At 48.5% G+C, this 13,305-nt stretch overlaps 1 protein-coding gene and 3 non-coding genes across 4 annotated transcripts; all 4 read right to left on the bottom strand.

Annotated features, from left to right (window-relative positions):
• Positions 1-850: 850 nt before the first annotated feature.
• Positions 851-3,521, bottom strand: LOC147879485 (uncharacterized). The gene is made up of 4 exons (XM_087372185.1): positions 3,139-3,521; positions 2,724-2,905; positions 1,976-2,426; positions 851-1,601 (listed from the first exon to the last, which is right to left on the bottom strand). The coding sequence occupies exons 1-4, from the start codon at positions 3,519-3,521 to the stop codon at positions 851-853; spliced, it is 1,767 nt and encodes a 588-aa protein (XP_087228311.1).
• A 3,663-nt stretch (positions 3,522-7,184) lies between these two features.
• Positions 7,185-7,257, bottom strand: TRNAH-GUG (transfer RNA histidin (anticodon GUG)). The gene has a single exon. It is a non-coding gene; the product is annotated as a tRNA-His (tRNA).
• Positions 7,258-7,405: 148 nt separating this feature from the next.
• Positions 7,406-7,489, bottom strand: TRNAL-CAA (transfer RNA leucine (anticodon CAA)). Its single transcript has one exon. It is a non-coding gene; the product is annotated as a tRNA-Leu (tRNA).
• A 2,884-nt stretch (positions 7,490-10,373) lies between these two features.
• Positions 10,374-10,456, bottom strand: TRNAC-GCA (transfer RNA cysteine (anticodon GCA)). Its single transcript has one exon. It is a non-coding gene; the product is annotated as a tRNA-Cys (tRNA).
• Positions 10,457-13,305: the final 2,849 nt, after the last annotated feature.

Genomic DNA, 13,305 nt, shown 5'->3' with positions numbered 1-13,305 from the left:
CTGCTACTTTCGACGCAACGGAAAAGAAAGCAACGACTGGTGTGGGAGAGTCAGAGTCGGAAAGGATGTCATTGGCCTCACCGCTCATCCAAAACCATGCATGAAATTTTTCTTTCACATGGCTCCTAGTCCATAGGATATTCTTGATTGGCGTATACCCTAGAACTTTCCTCGTGTGTGTTCCGGAACCTACCCCCCAGTGTTGGGGTCTAAATACTAATTCTCAACTTCTCGGGGAATCCTTCATCTTCAAACCGAGTCTCCGTCAATCTTTTAATCTCCCCATTTTTTTCTATTCTCTCATTCTGAATAGAGGGAAATTTCGTATAGAGTGAGGCAGAGTATATCAGAAACGGGAGAACAGGAATAGGATTTTCTTCGTCCCCGACAGGCACGGCTTCATTATCTTGGGGCGATTCCTTCGCTGACAAATGCTTGTATCGTATGTTGCACCTATAATTCCTGAAGGATTGGAACTAATGGAATCTACATCTCGGAGGGGGGGCTAATAAACCCTTGCTGTTACCCTTCCCTTACATCAGTCATTTTTATTCGTGACACCTGCCCATAATGGTTAAACTTTTGGAGGAATGAGCAGGAAGCAACAGAAGCATAAAACCAATAAATTAGAAACTCTGTTGAATTGCATCTTTCTCCGCACTCTGTTTTATCTTGCTTATACGAAACGATTTATTGTTGGAAATTCGTGAAACTTGTGATAAGAGTCAGTTAATGATAAAGATGTTCGGGGAGTTCTTACCCCCCCACGTGACTGTGGGATATCCATCGTATAATAATTGCTTAATATTCGTAAGGGGATTCGGGAAAAGTCGATCCTCTTTCGGGCGAGTCACACTCCTTCATATACATCAGGAGTCCACTGATGAAACGGAACCAGGGAAGGTTTGAAACCCATTCCTACCACAATACACGTGATGGAAATGTATATTCCAATAGAATTATACATCTGGGTAGACACAAGTCCGTCAACTATCTCATCGAGTTGAAATTTTCCACCAGATAATCCGTATGGTGGGGAAAACCCATAAGCTAGAATGGCTGAATTGGCCCCGCCCATTAAAAGGAACTTCATGGTCGCCTCATTAGATCTTATATCCCTTTTCGTGTATCCGGATAATAGATAAGAAGATAAGCTCAGACACTCCAAAGCTACAAAAATAGTTATTGAATCATCTGCACGGCATGAAAACATTCCCCCTAGACCCGCGGTTGATATAAATAACGAAAACTCTGTCAAGGCTATTTTTGCGCATCGTACGTAATCAACTGATAATGGAACAGATAGTAATGGACAGATCAGGAGGAGTAGTCTGAATATATTGCTGAAAGTGTTGATCTGGATACTTCCATAAAAAATTGAAACAGTTTTGGTTTGCCATTGACACAACGAGAGTACTATGCTAATGACTAAGGATGTTAGGGAAATTCGATGAAGCAGAGGTGTATCTCTCCCCTTAGATACTAAATCGGCAATAGCTATTGTTACTAAGCCGGAAATTCTACTAAACTCTGGAAGAATCGAGAAATTATCGCGGAGGAAGAGGGGATCAATACTTTTCGTAGTTCGAAGCAGGTTGATACTTAGAAATGGAGTAACTATTACGGTACTTTATATTGAAACTTCGCTAAAAAAGTCAATAATTTGTTCAAAATTTCCCGTGTCTTGACTGAAAAAACAAACTTTTACATTTAGAGATTCATATTTGACCGATGGATGAGTAGTCCCTCTATAATAAAGTAGAGGGAGAGGGAGACATATATCTAGAGATACCTCGACATTTATAAAACATATCTCGTTAGATATTTCTATTTCTCCCATGTCTCTACTCACTTAGTCTCCACCTATCTAGATGTCCCTGCCATGTCTCGATATGAGTCATGCAAGGATACTACATTGAGGGTTTCAACCCACAAATAGAATAGAAAATTGTGGATTGAAAGGAAAAACTGAGACTACCGTAGATGGGCGAAAGCCTTATTAGCTTCAGCCATCTTATGAGTCTCCTCCTTCTTACGCACAGCACTGCCGTGATTTCTAGCGGCATCCATTGATTCGTCACTCAGTCTTGAAGCCATACTTCGACCTGAACGTTTTCGGCACGCAACCAATAACCATCGGATAGCCGAAGCTTTTCCTTCTGAAGGTAATATTTCAACGGGAACTCGATACGTCGATCCACCTACACGTTTAGATTCTGTTACTATATCGGGGGTTACTCTACGTATAGCTTGTCGCAAAACAGACGGTGGATTCCTATTCGTCTTTTCCTTAATCCGCTTCATAGCCAGGTAAAAAATAGGATAAGCTAGAGATTTATTACCATCCCTGAGAATGCGATCAACCAACATATTCACCAATCTATTATGATAAATTGGATCCGATTCTATATTTCCCTTTCTGTTCGCTACATTGCTCCAATCGAGTATGAGTTTGCAGATGCGTCAGATTTCAATCCTATCTCAACAGTATCCTACAGAATTATTTTGGCTTTTTTACTCCATATTGTGGGGGGGGGGTGGGGGGGTTCCTTAAGCCCCCCCTCTTGAGGTTTCAAAAATCAATCTCTTGGTTCTATCTATTTGGGGTAAAAAAATAGTCTCACTAGGTTCTCATAGGGAGGCTTGGGCCTACCTATCCAGATAATGGCCCCTCTAACAAATAACTACTCAGCTGTCTTCCATGTCGGAGGAGGATAATTCGCCTGCCTCCTCCCGTTCCAGGGCCTCTTCCCGTTCAAGGTCGGAGTAGGAGAATTCGCCCGCCCCCTCCCGTTCCGGGGCCTCTTCCACTTCCATGTCGGAGAATTCGACCGCCTCTTCCCCTTCCGAGTCGTCAATCGGGCGATCGATTGGGAAATCCCCTTCGATTAATGCCAGGAAAAGGCTTTGACAGGGCCTCCACATTAAAAATGCATAATACTGAAGGGTTCGGGCGTGTGCCTGTTTCTCCTCAAACGAAAGTTTGTCGAAGCTCTCCTCATCTAGTGGAATTTTTGGTGATGGGCTAGCTTCCCGGGATTTCGGCTCAACAATCGTTTCTTCTGGTTCTTCCGGCTCCACCTCCTCCCTGAAGAAGGCTTTGGCTGTATCCCCAAGGATACGGAGGTCCGCCCTTACTAGTCTTCCCAGTCGGAAGACCCCTGCCCTTGTCCTCGGCGGAGCTCCGTGTGGATAAAATCAAGCTGGGCGACGGGATTCATTGTTTGACCGAACTCATAAACGTTGGCTCCCGTCGGAACCCCCCGCTTGCATTGGTCTGAAAGATCGGCATAATCTACCAAATCCTGTCGCAGGTAGGCCAATGGGTTTTCTGAATGAAGATTCTCCAAAACCTCTATGGCAGGGAAGGTCATTTTGGGGAGAATCTTTCCTTTCCCTGTGAGTTCCCTATAAAATAGGGACTCGGGTAGGCTTGACTCTGACCCGGTACTACCCGTGCTGGCGCCAGAGAGGCCGGGCCTGTCGTATTCATGGTCATAATCCTGCTCGTGATAGTTCATTTCCCTATATAGTTTTTTTACATTTTAGGAAATTCAGTATCATTCTACGATGATCAAATTTCCAACAGGGGTCCGGGCTGTCGAACCACGTCTCCCGGAAATTCTCAGTACATATGGCGGAAAACGCTTTTCACATATCGAGGTCGGAATGGGATCGGGTGTTTCACGTCTTACTAGAGTGCCCGGACTGTGGTAGAAAATCTTTCAATTCCGTAGTTTCGATCATTATTATACGATAACTTTTGAGCATTTCGGGAAGCGGGTAGGAGGACGCGCTATTCGTTTGCATCCATTGGTTTGTGGTGGGTTTGATGCAGATTTTGACGGAGATCAGATGGCCGTCCATGTACCTTCATCTTTAGAAGCTCAGACTGAAGCTCGTTTTGTTTTCGCATGCAAATCTATGGAAGGAATCGCACTCCGTTGGACGATACATCCTTCGGCACTACTCCAATCAACACTGGCAGCTCGCCTCGCGAATAGTCGAGATTCAGCCAGCTAAACCTTTGCTTCGCCTGGGTTCGGTTTTGGAGCAAGCCTTGAAGATTGCTTGATTTCAAGTCCATGGCTGGTATTAGGGTGGTTGGTTGGCCCACCTTTGAGACAAGACGTGACATGTCCTTTCCCCCAACGGTCACGCACTAATGCCGGGAGTAAATCACATTACGCCCCATGTTTATCTTGTTCGTGAAGGGCTCTCTTGCCGGCATGTTTGGCGGGAATGTGGTCTAAAGTTTAGTTTTTTTTCTTCGCCGAAAAGCTCTCGATACACTGGTGCGTGCATATGGCCGGAAAACCTTTGGTTCAAGATGAATTCGGCCAGGGTGAGAACCGGCGTGTTGGCATTAACGATCATGCTCTCATCTTTCGAATCAGTCGTTACGGGGTCAATGAGCTAGCTCATAGCTACGAGAGAGGTTCCCGCCGGAACGAGGTTCTGGGGTACGAAATAAAGCGACGAGGATCAACGAGTGGGAACGAGAGCATTTTGGTGGTGGTCCTCTGGACCCCTTCGGAAGTTCCAAAGGATACTCTTAGGTGGGGTTCCTGCCGGGCCTTTTGGTGGTGGTCCTCCGGACTGTTTAAGTGTTGGTCCCGGGGGGTACTTGGGTCTCCCATCCAACGCATTTTTGCTTGCGCTAGCGGTTCCTACCGAACCTGACCTGCTTTCATCTTGGAACTCGACCTGCTTCATTCATCGCCGAGGGCTGGGGCACTCGACCGCAAAGGGGGAGAAGCTTTCACGACTTCCCACGGTATGGCCATTACTCTTAAAAACAGCTTGCTGGTTTCACCGTTATGAGCCAGTTATTGAAAAAGCGTTCGCACGCTTATGGGGCAAAAGGCCGAAGGAGGACTCCTTTTCCTGCCTGCCTGTAGGTTTTTGTGGTCCTCCGGACTCCACAAAGTCGTAGCTCTTTGATTTACCCCTAGCCACAAGTCATCCCCGTATTTTGCCACATACGTGGGTTCGGTCCTCCAAGGCCTCTGTGGAGAGCTCAATTCAACCTGCTCATGGCTAGATCAATCGGTTTCGGGTCAAATAGAAACAACGCCGAAGATTCAACCTCGTTGCGCCTACACCTAATGGCTTAAGCCGCTGTTTCCATTTACTCGCTGACCCATTATGCAAAAGGTACGCCGTTAGAGTGTGCCGAGCGAGAGCCGACAACGCAAAGCTTCGCTCAAGGGTTCTATCGAACATTAGTGGCTTCGCCTCCGAAAGCTATAGCGCTTTCTCAGCCTCGCGTATGCGTTCTATCGAACATTAGTGGCTTCGCCTCCGAAAGCTATAGCGCTTTCGGAGCCTCGTTCCTTCGACTGATGGTTCGCATCGGATTTCAGGTTTTCTATTGCACTCCCGGCATATGGCGGGGTCTTTTCACCTTTCCCTCACGGTACTTGTAGTACGCTATCGGTCATTGAGGAATACTTAGGCCGCGAGGGTGGTCCCCCTTAATCACGTAAAAGCGATCATGATTCAAACACGGTATCCGCGTTTTGCAACGGTAATCAAACCTGCCAGGAAAGATCTACGGGGCTATCACCTTCTTTGGCCAGATCTTCCAACCTTTTCAGAATTCCTTGAGGGGGGGTTTCCACCCCCCCCCCTTGCAAGTTCCCCCCCGCACGGGGCCGGGGAAAGCGGGGGTCCCCCTCTCGGGGCCCTTTCCCCTTTTTTTGCCTAATCCGCTTCCGCTCGCCGCTACTAACGGAGTCTCAGTTGATTTCCTTTCCTTTAGCTACAATGATGTTTCGGTTCGCTAAGTTTTTCAAGTCCGAGGCGGAGCCGCAGCACACGGCATGCCCGGCAAGCTTGGATACGGTTTCCCGATTGGAGATCCATGGATCACAGACGGTATCTCCCCATGGCCTTTCGCCTTTGAAAGCGTCCTTCCTTCTCAATGCCCAGGCATCCATCCAATGCATTCTTTTCGATACAGTAGGAATTGAACCTACCGAACACCGTACAAAATCTTAGGCAATGAGTGTCCGGTTTGTGATCGCGCAACACTCAACCTGTGACTGCGTCTCCATTGGTGAACTGAAAACGCCTCAAGCCTTGGGGACTCAACCAGTGAACCTCAGAATTCATTCTTGCCCAGGCCAAGACATTCCAATGACCTTTCGGTCGTCGAAGCGCAACTGCAAACTCCCGATCAATTTTCATGGATGATTGGTGACATTGAAGAAAAAAGCCGAGGTTCCATCCACTACCAGATGAATGAGAATTCTGCGTGGGCACTCGGGTGTTTCACCTCATTTGATTTTCGATCCCTTGACACCAAAAATACCGCCGCGTTCGGATGGAAACGCGTGGTAGCGTTTTCGCCACGGAGGTAGGAAACGCCTTAGTTGAGAGAGATGAAGAACGGTAGGCGTTTTTCCCGAGGCGGACAAAGAAGTCTGAGAAAGCGCTGGGAACCCCTTTCATTAAAGTGCCATTCTCTTGTAGAAATTTCGTTGTGCCGGCACTTACCTCGCCTAGGGGCCTCTTCAGTCCCCGGGCAAACGGGTTCTCAGAGGGGATCTGGCAGAAATGGATAATTTCATATATGATGGGTGGGCTGGTGGTAAAGTCTTTAACTGGATTGACTGTTCCAGGTTCCGTAGCTTCACCTCTTCCCAAAAAGAAATTGAAATCTGCTAAGAGGAAAAACCTGAATGGAATGGAATGGAATGGAATGGAATGGAATGGAATGGAATGGAATGGAATGGAATGGAATGGAATGGAAGTACCAAACTTATACTCCGAAACGATATGAGCTAGGAGTTCGAGATTCCTCTTGAAAACAGAATCCCAGCGGTTCCCCCGGCGTGGGGGGAGTGTGTAATCCTAGCGGAGCTAAGATCACAGCGCGTGATGTTGCGTGGAAGCTTGTTGCCCACTACCCCATGCCCGGGATTCCGATCCCGGCCCCCCGTCGGTTTTTTCGAATCTCTGGCCACAACCAAGAAATAGGACATCAAGGCAATCCACCAATCAATCCCCTTGCCCGGCTTCGGTCTACAGCTCGGCCTGGCTGAACGTCTTGGTTGGCGTTGATTGGTCTTCTGTTTTGGGCTTCGACCGAAGGTTCTCATCCTCCTTCGAACTCTATTTCGCTATGAGGATAGCAGCGCAAAGTAGTCGGGATTCAAGCGTTGGGATGATGTGTTTTTGGCGAATAACGGGATTCGAACCCGTGTTTTCAAATTCACAATCTGACACTCTGACCCATTGAGTTATACTCGCCCTTGGGGCTCCCCGCAAGCAAGCCCCAAGGGCCCGCCCAACAAACCAATTCAGACACGCCCATACTCGCTATCGGATTCGAACCGATAACCCTTGAAATGGAACAGATTCGAAGTCTGTCGTGTTTACCAATTTCACCAAGCAAGTATGCTCACTATCGGACTCGAACCGATAACCCTTGAAATGGAACAGATTTTGAGTCTGTCGTGTTTACCATTTTCACCAAGTGAGCAAACGGGGGAAGCAAAGCTCCGGGGGCGGAGATCAGAATCTCTTGCTGCTCCGCCCGACCCACCCGGGCCCCCGTCCGCCACTTTCTTCTCTAGACACCCCGGCTCCGCTAGACGGAGCTTGCTCTGGCTTGGCCGGACCTGCGGTTCTTTACCGAGGGCGGGAGGGATTGAGGCGACCATGCCGACCTGGAGCAGCAGCCCCCTGTAGCTGGCTTGAGGTCGCCCACGCTTTCTCGTGTTTATCAACCCTTTCGTTTTGCCTCCTCTTTACCGATTCATACCAGTCCATCTACGATCCGAGTAACCTTTTTGCCGAGTGTGCTTGGCGCAAAGCCCTTTTTCCTGAACGAGATATAAAAACTCGGATTCTTATTATTATTATTGGATTACTACTATTCTACTATTACTGTCATTCCCAATTGATATTATCATCAGATTCCCATTATCCTTATCACTATCGGATTATTAGAATTATTGCCCTATTCCTGGCAAGGCGGAGAACCCGGGAAGAAACCCAATCCTTTGGTCCCTACCTTTGGCCTTCATCCTTTACTAGTATTGGAGCGAAAAGTATTGACCCATACTTTAGGTAGGTCACGGAGTGAGACCTCGATTTGTTGAGAGGGCCACTTCTCCCGGGGAACCGGAGGGAGGAGGAGTTCTGTTTCGTTGAAACGATGCCCTACAGGCACTAACCTGAAGGGCTGGCAAGTGCCCCGGAGGTGCACCAAGTACCTACCCCGGAGACCTACGGAGAGGTAAGTAGCCCGATTGCCAAACCGACCTACGGGTAGCCCCGGGGGGCTGTCAAGGTAACCCGCCCGAAGGGAAGGGCAACAAGTAACCCAAGGGGAGTGTGGGGGTAGCCCCGCCTCGCAGGCGGGGTGGTAAGGTAGCCCGGTGGCCCCGGGATGAAGCGCTATCCCGGGCCGGCTCCCAGGACCCCCGCTCGCCCCTATGCTATGGGGGGCCTCTCTGTGCCGGGGAGTCCCCTTGTGGTTGGCTTTGCAGGTCGGCCTGCCGGCTCCCCTCTCGGGGTATTGAAAATTACTCGACCGAAGGGAAGAGGCCCGGAGTAGGCGGGTCCAGCTGGTTTTGGAAGCCGGTTGGCTAGAAGCATATTCCTGGGCTTCGACTCGATTTCTATCGATTCCCTTCGATTTCCGTCTTGGTGATGTTCCCCATAGAAGCATGTTTGATAAGCGCTTGTTTCGATTCCCGTGATTCGGGGCGATCAGCAGAGGCCGGGTCTTTCTCTTGTTATGGAGTCGGAGCATTGTGGGATAGAATTTCTATATGGAAGGCCTTCAGTGATCAGTTTAGTTCGACCTCGCGTTGGCATCGACCACTGCTCATCAATTGCATCGACACTACGAACCACGAATTGCATCATCAAGTAATAGTTGTGGTAGTTAGCCTAAACTTCTCAAACTCACTCCTTGGCCTAATAGGCTGAATTGATGGGAAGGCCTAACTGTTCAAATTATTGGTGATTCAGGAAGTCCTTGTTTGTGCTGTTTGTGGATGAGGTCCATATTGATCGTTTAAGTGCAGGTTTTCCGTTTTAGTCGGATACCTCCATGTTAGTGAGCCATGGTTTTGCTAGAGCGAATAGGCGTCTACGGCTATAACCGTCATCCAGCCTTTCCTAACGTCATCTGAGCAAGGGAAATCTTGATTTCCCAATTTACCGGGGGGTGGTTTAGAGATTAAGATCCTAGCCATGAGGATAGAATAGCTGAGGGCTACGAGGTGGATCGTTAGATGAACCGATAGGGAACATCTAGGAGGGTGTGGATCTGACGATCGAGAGAGTGGGACAGAAGCCGGGTAGGATATAAGCTATCTTTTTCACCCTGTTAGCCAGGGGTTAGCAGTATTTAATGGAAAATTGGGTAAAAAGAAAGAAAGTTCCTAGCTGTTCGACCCCATAGGTTGGAAGCTGTATGCTTCCGGCTCGAAGCTAGAAAAGGAGGATCATGGAAAAGCTGTATGTCGGAAGTTGGATCCTGGCTGAGCTGTTCAGAAAGACCGATTCGTAGGGAATGTGCTGATCGAAGGCTTTATCCAGAGATCGAATGGTAGGCATAGAGCATTTCGTCGCCCGAGAGGCAACTACGTGGTCGAGATATACATTGCTGCTGGGATTGAATTCCAGAAGGTTCCTTGGAGAAGCCGAAGCCTTGCTCTCGGGGGTATCCTTTCTGGCCGGTGCACATCGCTCGCTCGCAGCGCAGGCCAAGGATCTTTGCTTCTAGCCAACCTTGGGCCAAGGATCGGATCTTCCCGTTGCGTGGCTGCCCCGATCGCATAGCTTGCTTTCGACAACAAATAGGAATTCCCGTCGTAATGAGTAGGCTGGTTTATGAAATCCGAGATCCGAGGCACACTCCGCCCTAGAGCTATACACGCGCACAGGCCAACACTTTTTTCTATTCTATTCTATTCTATTCTATTCTATTCTATTCTATTCTATTCTATTCTAAAGGTCATTCAAACCAGAACAGAAACCAAATGCGGGCAATTTACAACGCAAGAAAGACAACTCGACTTTGGGGCACTCCGACAACCACCGGCACCATCGGGGAATCGAACGAAGAGAGTTCGTCCGCTAGGTGTGGTCGAACTGAGGCATGAGGGATATCAAGTAGTTACAACATTAGAGACCAGACATTCGCGTTCGCGGGATGACAGCGATCAAACTTCCTCGCTTCACTCAGTAATAGGAATCATAGGATCCTCCTCCGCAATTTCTTTCACTTGGTCAATCAAATAAGGGCTGGCCGGGGCTGGCTGGTTAGATATTGGATGTTCGAGCTTCCCTCCCCGCTCCCCTCTCATTCTTCGGTTGCTTCGCTTCTCTTTCCTAATTTGCTTCGGCATTGGGAGAGGCAGGATTCGAACCTACGTAGAAAACCTTCAACAGATTTGCAGTCTGTCGCTTTTAACCACTCGGCCACTCTCCCAGTAAGCTTCGACCTTCTGAGCCGAGATCGCGAGACATTGATAAATCGGTCAATCCACACGTCCTAACCCGTTCCAATGGACTAATCAAACAAGTAGAAGTTCGAGGAATCAAACAAGTAGAGGCATTCCCCAACGGTATATGATCCAATGTGCACTTTCTGCATCCTACAGGACTCGAACCTGTGACCTTCAACTTAGAAGGTTGTTGCTCTATCCAACTGAGCTGAGAATGCTGTACATTACTAACCACTTCGCGAAGAAAGAATGGGAAAGATGGGTACCTTTTAATTAATTAACTTTTTAGTCTCCATTCCTTATATACTACAACCGGACCGCCGCGAACACTGATAAACGCGCGTTCTGAACAAGCAGCCACTGGGGGTGACATAGACATATGTATACTTCCATATCTGTATGTCAGTTATTTCGGCCGTCGGCTGGGCGGCATTGAAGAGATCGGGAGTCAAGTCTGAATAGCGGTAACGAATTTTCGTTACCAATCTCGCAGTAAAAAAGCAAACGAAGATTATCGTATAATAATCCATGAATATTCGAAAAAGCGTAGCCATTCATATTACACCTTTTACTTAATAACCACCTGCGAATTGATGACCTCCTTGTGGGGTTGGTAGCGATCGAACAATCAAAGGCTAAGTACCAGCTGTATTTGCACTTTCTCTGTTCGGTGCTTTTGTCGTTAGCACTCTTTTGTTCATTAATCAAGCGTGTTCGTTCCGTCCGGGCATCCTAGTAAGACGCGGAACACCCGATCCCATTCCGACCCCGATATGTGAAAGGCGTTTTCTGCCATATGTACTGAGAATTATCGGGAGACGTGGTTGACAGCCCGGACCCTCATGCACACTCGTGCTGTTTGTCACTAAACATTCGAAAAAACGAATCACAAACACCCTTTAATTTAATTCCCGAGAGGGGAATGAATTTATGCCGACAATGATGAGGGAGGGTTTTGATGGGGCCCGACCCTTTTTCCCATGAAAAAAAGCGAGATAGATTAAAATTGGTAAATCGATCGGCTGAAAGCCGAACGTTTGCGGTTCGAACCCGTCTTGCCTGCCTCGGTTTTGCACCTTCCGTACAATTGAATGGTCATTTGGTGGCGCTAGCCATTCTCCAATTTTGGGCTTAATGCTGGTATGTGGCATTTATTGACCGATTATTCGTTAGAGATGGGCCTTTTTGAAACTTTTTTTAAGCACCAGAAGCCTGCTGCGAGCACAACCAAGATTCGCAGCGGAATTTTTATGTGTGTTCCTGCTAGTGAGAGAATTTTCAGCTGCGGCGAAGTGTCCGCTAGCAGCATGGTGGGCGGACCGGGGCCGTTTGGCTTTTGCCAGCAGTGAAAGCATGAATCGCCTACATTAGTAGCGGGGTCGTCGGGGTAGCGTATGATCTACGCTATCCCCTTCGGCCCCCCCGGGGCTCGTCGTAAGTTATTGCTTAGATGGCAAAATCCCCCAAAACCCTTGATCCTGGCTCAGAATGAACGCTAGCGATATGCTTAACACATGCAAGTCGAACGTTGTTTTCGTCCTTACGGGGCCACCAACCGCAAAGCCGGTTCCCCCCCTTGGTGGTTGGCTTTGCCTTCTTCTTAGGCAAAAAAAAGTGGTTTGGATTCGGTGAAGCGAAGCGTTTTCTGCTTGGTGGGGCCCCCCCCACCCCCCAAACAGAAGTGTACCACCGGCAGGATCCGCCCCGCCTTTGCTTGTCTTGTCAAATGCCCCACGTGAGAACAGTTGGAAACAAAGTGGCGAACGGGTGCGTAACGCGTGGGAATCTGCCAAACAGTTTGGGCTTTTTTCTCTGACCGGGGAAACGCGAAGCGCAGAAGGTCTTCCGACCGTCTTAGCCTTTGTTCGTTTCGCTAACCAAAGTGCTTGTAGCTCAATTGGATAGAGCACCAAACTACGGATTTGGGGGTTGAGAGTTCGAATCTTTCCAAGCATGGGTCGAAAACAACGCGTAGCGTTTTCACAGGGAAGCGCGCAGCGCCCCGCCTATCGATCAACAAAGGAACGTCGATAAGTCATCAAAGTTTCAAGTCAGTGGTTCCAATCCACAACGAAGCCGCGGAGAAAGCTATAGCGCTTTCTCCGCTCCGCACCCGGCTCTGGTTCCGCTGGCGGAAATAGCTTAATGGTAGAGTATAGCCTTGCCAAGGCTGAAGTTGAGGGTTCGAGTCCCTTTTTCCGCTTGCAGAATTACGTCCTACGGCCACTCGGGTTTTGTTCCTGACGTTTATCAGTTTCTCGGGTTGTGGCCGGAGGGTTCCGGTTGGGCCGAGGTTTCCGAATTTCATAAGAATTCCGCCATCAAAAAGATCATGCAAGAAGGCAGTATCTTCCAAACAAATTCCATAATCTGCGAATCCAGCTTTGCCCCGCCACATCCTTCCTGCTTCGTATAATCCAACCAACCAACGGCAGGGACTTCATCAACCTGGCAGGAATTCATCGATCATCAAAGAAAGCCGGCGAAGCGCAGCGACCGAAGCAAGCGATCCTTGCCCAAGGCCTTGGTTGAAACAAGTCCTCAACCCTTAGCGAAGTGTTAACCGGATCAACACCTCAAACCATCTTAACGGTGAGGTAGTCATTCCAGCCTTTACTTCGCCGAATGGGATGGTTAAATAATACGGCGAAGCCTAGAAAGTGGAAGGCTCAAAGTAAGCCTTCCACTTCGTTCGCTTTGCGAACTACTTGCTAGCCTGCAAGCCAAGAAGATCCCACATCGAAGCTACGGAGACCGGTCGGTTGATGATCGAATTGTCTCCAGTGTTTGGATGCAGGACGAAGAGACCTGTGCGCCCTTCAGCCTCGGGATC

The sequence above is a fragment of the Dipteris shenzhenensis genome, unplaced genomic scaffold (assembly GCF_047967505.1).
Source record: "Dipteris shenzhenensis isolate YYH24624 ecotype China unplaced genomic scaffold, Dip_SZ_1.0 scaf0007, whole genome shotgun sequence".
NCBI classification, from domain to species: Eukaryota; Viridiplantae; Streptophyta; class Polypodiopsida; order Gleicheniales; family Dipteridaceae; genus Dipteris; species Dipteris shenzhenensis.
Note: the sequence above shows the minus strand (reverse complement) of the source record. Positions and strands in the feature narration are given on the sequence as shown.